The 7,228-nt window shown below is 51.0% G+C and overlaps 1 protein-coding gene across 1 annotated transcript; it reads left to right on the top strand.

Moving 5' to 3' along the window:
* Window positions 1-376: 376 nt before the first annotated feature.
* MMGT1 (membrane magnesium transporter 1) lies at window positions 377-5,178 on the top strand. The gene is made up of 4 exons (XM_054641551.2): window positions 377-517; window positions 1,116-1,168; window positions 1,954-2,057; window positions 3,033-5,178. The coding sequence occupies exons 1-4, from the start codon at window positions 436-438 to the stop codon at window positions 3,193-3,195; spliced, it is 402 nt and encodes a 133-aa protein (XP_054497526.1). The 5' UTR covers window positions 377-435; the 3' UTR covers window positions 3,196-5,178.
* The last annotated feature ends 2,050 nt before the right edge of the window (window positions 5,179-7,228 follow it).

Below are 7,228 nucleotides of genomic sequence, written 5' to 3'. Positions count from 1 at the left end.
CTTGGCTGTGACCCTGGTGTTTCCTTGCTTTGCCCCAAGTCTGGCTCGGCCAGGGCCGTCCTACCTGCATGTGTTGTGTGCATCCCTTCGCCCCGTTTTTGCTTGCACCGGTTTCTCAAGCTTTGAGGTTAAGCATGTGGAAAGTGGGAAATAACTCGGGTACCACTGGCCCTACGCTCTGTTTTCGGCTGGAAGGGATCCGGTTAGAGGGAAGAAGCCTGTTCGGGGGGGGTCAATGGGCCCTTTCTCCCTCAGCCGCCCCCCTGGCATTTTATCAATGGCCCCGCGTGGAAAAGCGGCGGCCTGGCCCCGCCCCCTGCCGCCGAAGCCACGCCCCTTCTGCCCGCCCGCACACTTCGGGCGCGGCCTGGCCCCGCCCCCCCTCCGGTGACGCCATCATCGCGCGCCGGGGCGCCCTGGCGGCGGCGGGCGGCGATGGCGGCGGGGTCGGTGTGGAAGGGGCTGGTGGGGCTCGGCCTGTTCGCCCTGGCACACGCGGCCTTCTCGGCGGCGCAGCGTGAGTCACCGCCGGGGGGGCGCCCCGGGGCAGCGGCACCCCCGCGCGGCCCACGGGGAGCTCCCGGGGCGGGGGCTGGGCCGGGCCGGGCCGGCATCATCATCGTCCTGAGGCGCGAGCCCGCTGGCGGGGGCGGCCCTGCCCTTGGGGCCGGGCTGCGGGGAGAGCGGAGCTCCGGGGGGAGCGCGGGGCTCGCTCCGTGCGGGCTGCGGGGAGAGCGGAGCCCCCGGGAAGAGCGCGGGGTTTGGCCCGGACCGGGCTGCGGGGAGAGCGGGGCCCCCGGGGGGAGCGCAGGGCTCGCTCCGCGGCAGCCGGGAAGGGAGGGAAAAACGAAGGGTGGGAAGGGGGAGCTGCTCCGGCTGGGTCGCGGCTTCAGCCTGGCCTCTGCCGTCCCGCTGCCCCCTGCCCGCACCGCCCGCTCCCTCCCGGCTGCCTGCGGGGGGATCAGCCGCGCTCCGGAGCAGCGGCACCGGGGGCGGCCCGGGCAGGGTCAGGCTGCCCCGTGGCTCTGCAGCCGTTTCTCTGGGGGTTCGTGTGGCCAGACTGTTTATTTGTGTGCACAGAGTGTTTGATGCGTGCCTGTGTTTCTGTTTTGTAGATCGTTCTTACATGAGGTTGACAGAAAAGGAAGATGAAACGTTGCCCATAGATGTAAGTTTTTGCCATGTGTGAAAGGCAAAAGTCTCTCAATTGCTTCGTTTTAATGTGCTAGGCAAGCATAAAGAATAAAGTAGTTTTTAAGCTGCACTTTCAGTGGAGCTCCCACTGTCAGAAAGAACCACACCTTTCATCCCAACTTCTTGAGTGTGTTGTAGTTGTCAGTGAAACCAAACCCCAGATCCAGAGCTCCCTCTCTTTTAAACACCCTGGAGTGTCCAGGATTCCCTGGATGTAGCTCAGAGAGCTTTTGCATCCATCACCTCCTTTGCAGCATAAACATCCTGCACCCTCTGGCTCTGGGTGGCTGACACGTGTTTATCCAGTGTGGCTGTTTGATCCCAGCACAGCCTGCTTCAGGAAGGGGGCTTTTATTTACTTTATTTGCTTGCTTTTCAAATTTCCACTTCACTTATCTGTTCCCTCTCTGCTTAATCAGAAGGGCAGGGAGATCAGGTGCCCAGGAGAGACAGGCACGTGTTCCTGGCAGGAATTTGGGTCCTGGAGAGCACAGAACACAGGCTCTTGCTGAGGAGCCATGTGAGTTGATTCAGTTGGTGCAACCCAGAGCCCTGCTGGGGCAGCTGGAGCTCTGCTGTGCAAATAGGAGGGAATTTTAATTCTTCTGTGCCTCAGTTTCCCCACAGCTGGATTGCTCACCTCTGTTTGCTGTCACTGGATGAAAAGCAGCAAAGATTGTGTGTGAAAGCTGAGGTTGTTTGGTAAATGTGCAGAATAGCTGGTGATGTGTGTGTTGCACTGTGCTCCCTCTGTTGCAGATAGTCCTGCAGACTCTGCTGGCCTTTGCAGTCACCTGCTATGGGATAGCACATATTGCAGGGGAGTTTAAAGACATGGATGCCACTTCAGAACTCAAAAATAAGTATGTTTTATTTCTTCTTTTTGTACAACTGGTATCTGCTTCTCTGTACAAACTGAAATCACTCATCTTTAGCTCAGCCCTTCAATGCATGCTGTAGGCAGTGACCCCAGGGGAACAGCCACACTTGCAAAAGCCAACAGTGTCTTGAGTTTTAGGGAGAGTTAGATAACAGGCAGAAATCACAATAAACTTCTTGCTTTTCCTCATCTGAAATCCTGCTGTGCAGACTTGGTAGAGGAATGAAATGTGCAAGTGGGAAGTAGAGCTCAGGAATCACCACCTGCTGTCATGAGATGGTCTCAGACTGCAAGTCTGAGTCACTGGAGTCTCACACAGTATATTCTAGGCAGGACATCTGAAAGACTTCAAGAAAATAAGGGATTTTGGGCCAAGATTTTGAAGAGGATAGTTGGTTAGAGCATGCCAAGGTCGTAGGTCCAGCTGCTTTATGAGCTGTTCACTTCAGAGTTGGACTCAATGATCCTTGTGGGTCCCTTCCAACTCAGAATATTCTGTGATTCTGACAGGAAATTGGATGTGCAGACATTGCCTCTCAGGCCATTTCCAAAACCACAGGGGAGTGTGGGAAGTGAAAAAGTTGACATAATTGTATTTCAGAGTGTTCACCTAAAGCTTTTAGCATGAGGCTCCCAGGGGGATGGAAAGCTGAGCATCATCAGGGTGGTGACACAAGTGACAGCTGAACCAAGGCTGGCACGTGGTGTGTCTGCAGCAGCACCCACAGGCTGCCCCCAGGCTCCAGAGAGGAAGGAGAAGTTTGTCACGTGGACACCTTGTGGTCTTTTCACAACTGTGTATTTCCTAATTGATTTAGTTTAGGAAACTTAAAAGAAAGCGAGAGTTTGGATTGAAAACTTGTATTTTTGTGTCTTAAGTCAATAGGCCCAGACTGTCTGTTCTTAACTCCGTGTTCTGAGAGAGTGTTAACCTTGGCTTTTTGCATTTATTTTGAAGGACTTTTGACACATTAAGGAACCATCCATCTTTTTATGTATTTAATCATCGTGGTAGAGTGTTGTTCCAGTCCCCAGACACAGTGAATTCTTCTTCAAACCAAGATGCTTTGTCATCCAGCTCGGCACTGAAATTTCGAAAACTTGAACCTCTGCGCCGCTAAGACTTTTACAGATGATACCAATAACCCAGGACACTGAGATGTAATATTCAAGTCGGGGATGTAAACACTTTTTTTAATTTCTGGAGCAGTATTTATATTGATCTTCCAGACTTTATAAAATATATATATATATAAATATATATATATAAACTAATGACCTTCTTTGTACACTGTTAATGAGAATGACTGAATTGTGGATTGGCAATGCAGTGTAAATTCTACAGTTATGCTGTGAAACACATCTTCAAAGTTTCAGATATTAAAACGAGTTGCAGCTAACTTAACTTCAGTTAAAACAAAAAGCAAGCTAGTTTTTCCTGCAATTAATGTTCTTTGACAGGAGGGAATGTTTGAGTGTATTTATTTTCTCAGTTTGCTTGCACTACAGTCTATGGATCCCCTCAGAAATGCTGTGTGCACTGCATCACTGAACAGCAGGAAAAGGGGCAGCACCTGATCCTAGAATGCCTGTGGGACACCAGCACGGTGTGGCAGGGGAACTCAAAGAGATTGCTTTCATTTTTATTTTTTTTACAATGCTGAAAAACAGTTGTATGAAGGGTTATTCTTTTTTTCCTGGTTTTTCACTACCATGTTATTTCCTCGTTGCCCTCCTTTGTTTCATGTGAGTTGCCCCAGGTTGCCCCAGGCTGCCTGGGCTGTGGCTGTGATTGGTGCTGGTGTGGGGAGGCAGCTCAGCTCATCTGCCACACTCCACGTTCTCCAGCTGTGAACTGGGGAATGCTGAACGTTGTGTATGTGCTGAACATGGCATTGGCACCAGGTACAACCTCTAAGTCATCTTCATATTTAAGTATCAGTAAGAGCTGTCCCTTCTGTGAGTGATCCAGCAGCTTGCTCTGTTTGCTGGCACTAATCCAGGACAGCCACCCCTTTTCTGCCAACAGCGCCTTCCACCTTGATTTTTCCAGCTGAGCCCCTCGTTGATTTAATATTACTGTCTTGATTTCATGTATTAGAACTGATCATACTGTCCTTAACTCTTACTTATGTCTAAATTCTTATCCCCCCTCAGGGGCTGAATCAATGCTAAAATCTCTCTTGGTCTGGCTTTTCACCTCCCTGATGCAGCAGAGGGAGGGTAGGTTGAGATACTGGTGGGGCCAGCAAGAATTTGGCCTGGTTGGAGGATGATGTTTCACTGACACAGTGGAAACTCAGCCTTTTGTCCTGGCATCTGTTGAGTTGTGTTTGGTATTTTTTTAAACTGTTAAAAACTGTCAAAGGCAAAAAGCTTGGCAAAAATACTGTGTAAACCCAAGTCCCTTTTTCTAGCTCTGCCCGTCCTATGGAGTGGGTGCCCCAGTGCTCGAGCAATATCCACGGCTGCTGCTCTACAATCACTCTAAAGCATCTGGGTTTGATTAGAAAGGGTTACTCTGCCAGCTGAAAGCATCTGAGCTGCAGGATGAGTTCCTAAAGTGTCCTGGTTCCCCTCTTGCTGGTGTCAACACCAAAGGCCTCGGAAATAGTATTGGGTCATCCCTCCATTGGGGACAGAGCTGTTCCCTTGGGGAGCAGGGCTGGCACTGAGGGGAGGCTCAACACGGGCCAGGTGACCTCGTGGGGCAGAGGAGAGGCAGAATTAGCAGAGGGAGGGAGAAGCAGGGCAGGAGCTCAGTAAGCACTGTCACAGATGGGTTCTGCAGCCGTGGTTGCACTGAGCCCTTTGCAGAGGGCCTTAGAGCAGAGCTGCTCACATGAAACATCTGAGAAGCCTCGTTTGTGCTGCTGGAAGGCTACAGGACCTGCCTGAGGTGTGAGGTGCTGCTGGGACAGGGAGGTGGAGAACATCACCTGCTGCTCAGAGCAGGTCCTGCTGGGAGCACCCTGGGGCTGCCTCAGGGCCCTTCTGGTGAGGAGTAGCCTCACTCTGCAGCAGCAGCAGTTCTATCACAAAGCTGTACAAATTATTTTTTCTTATTGATCTCACAATGTCAAATAAAAATTGATATCCTTAAAGTGTTTGTTTGTTTGTTTATTTCTGACCATCCTGCAGCCTGCTGCAGCAAATCCCTGGTGAATGACTATTTAAAAGTGACTGCCCAGCACTGACATGAAGTGATTGCCTTAATTATGGCAGCTCTGTGTGAGAGTGCTGTCTGGCCTGGTGTTCATTATTGGGAGATAAGATCAGAAGGGGGAATCAAAATAACTGCAAGTAGCTGAGTAAAATACTGAGGAGGGAAATATTACCAGCCTGGGGATCTGCTTGCCTTTGAGGCTCCTCGTCATCCTCTCTGGCAGAGCTGACATATTTTCTGTCTTCAGTTTAACCACAGTAAAGGCTTTTCTACCATGTGCTAATCTACCCTGCCAGCCCACAGGGACAGGCTCCTGCAAGGTCTGGTGTTGCAACAGTCACTGGGGGAAACACTGAGGCTGCTCCCAGGGCTGGTGATAGTTAAAATCCTGGACTTGAGCAAGATCACTTTTCACTCCTTGCTCTGCTTTTCCACTGGGGGAGGTTGAAAAGTTAGCAAAGCACTGGAGGAGTTTGCTCAACTACAACATCCATCAGGATTGCACCAGACTCACCCCTCATGTGCTTTCTGTGCTGCTGCAGTTCTGCATCCAGCACAGCACACAAGGGGAAAACACCAATAAAACTGTTTGGGGAAGGGGCACCTTCACCAGCTCCCAAAGCCACCTCGAGCTTACCTTACAGCATGGGCTTCTTCACAGATGAGCTTCTCTTCTTCAAAAGCAAAGCAAGAGTCGAGCCAAGAGTTTCTTGAATTAGACTGGAGAGTTTCCAGCCTCGCCCAATGCACATTTACAGCCGTCACATCTTGAATTGCTTTGGCTACAAGCCCTGATATTTCTACTACATTAAATAGTAAAATAAAAAAATATGTGCTGGTAATTTCAATTCATTGCTGAAGTAGCAGCTTTAATCTGCTTTAATTTTGCTGTTTTTGAACTATTGCAGTGAGAGCTCAGTGGGGAATTGCTAAGGAGGGCAGGAGTCATTTACACCCTTGCAGGTGGGGGCATGGGGACCACAGTTTGTTTTGGAGATTGGTCACTCGTGCAGCCCTTCCACGTGAGGCTGGAATGGGAGTGCAGCTGGCAGAAGCACTTATTCTAGAGGTCAGTGAGGGCTGAAATGCAGCACCACGTGTGGAAATCCCTCCCGGTCACACATCTGATGTGTCCCCTCTGTGTGTCCCAGACAGAGCCATTGCTGCAGTTGGCTCCCATGTGCTCCATGCCCCACTGCTGCCCAAAGTGGAGCACAGCTTTCTTGGGAAAGCTGGCAGCTCATGGCCCCTTCCAGGTGCTCTGGAGCACCCACAGTCCCCCTTGCTGAAGAAAGCAGGGAATGACTATTATTTTCTAACCCTAAAATGATTTTTGGCTTCCCTATCACTCGCTTCCCACGGTTCAGGTTCCCTCACACTTCACCACACTGCAGCAGATCTGTCCTTCTCCACCTCTGACACCTTCAGCAAGGACATTACTGTGGGGACATCCTCCAGCTGGATACAGCCCCCCACCAAGAGTGGCACCATTTCTGCTCCCTTTTGCCACCTGCACCAACAGCAGCAGATTTCCACCAGACAATTTGGGAAGGCTGTGGCTTACCCCAGAGCATCCAGGGACACAGTGCTGCCCCCAGGCTCCCAGTGGGAAGCCCCCAGCCGGGCAGGGAAGCTGCAGCTCTGCAGTTCCCTGCTGTCCCAGCCATGCTGTGCCAGACTGGCAGGCTGCCTGCAGAGGGGAAGGGCAAAGCAAGGCTATTTTGAATGTTAAACAAGCAGAAAAGACTTTGGTACCAGCTTTCCACAGCCAGAACTAACAGCAAAGGCAAAACACTCCTTGGATTTGGCCTTGAGGTTCACCTTGAAGCCATAATCACCAGGGGCAGAACCCTGGCGGAAATAAATCTGATATTCCAGCAGGTAAAAGCCTTTTCATCAACCCCAGCTTGCTCTCAGTGACACAATGCCATTTCCAAACACTTCAGACTGCGACGAAAGCTACGTCCTTAAAATGGCAGTGAATTAAT

The sequence above is a fragment of the Agelaius phoeniceus genome, chromosome 14, assembly GCF_051311805.1.
Source record: "Agelaius phoeniceus isolate bAgePho1 chromosome 14, bAgePho1.hap1, whole genome shotgun sequence".
Taxonomy (NCBI): domain Eukaryota; kingdom Metazoa; phylum Chordata; class Aves; order Passeriformes; family Icteridae; genus Agelaius; species Agelaius phoeniceus.
The sequence above is the reverse complement of the archived record's forward strand: the minus strand, read 5'-3'. Positions and strand labels throughout refer to the sequence as shown.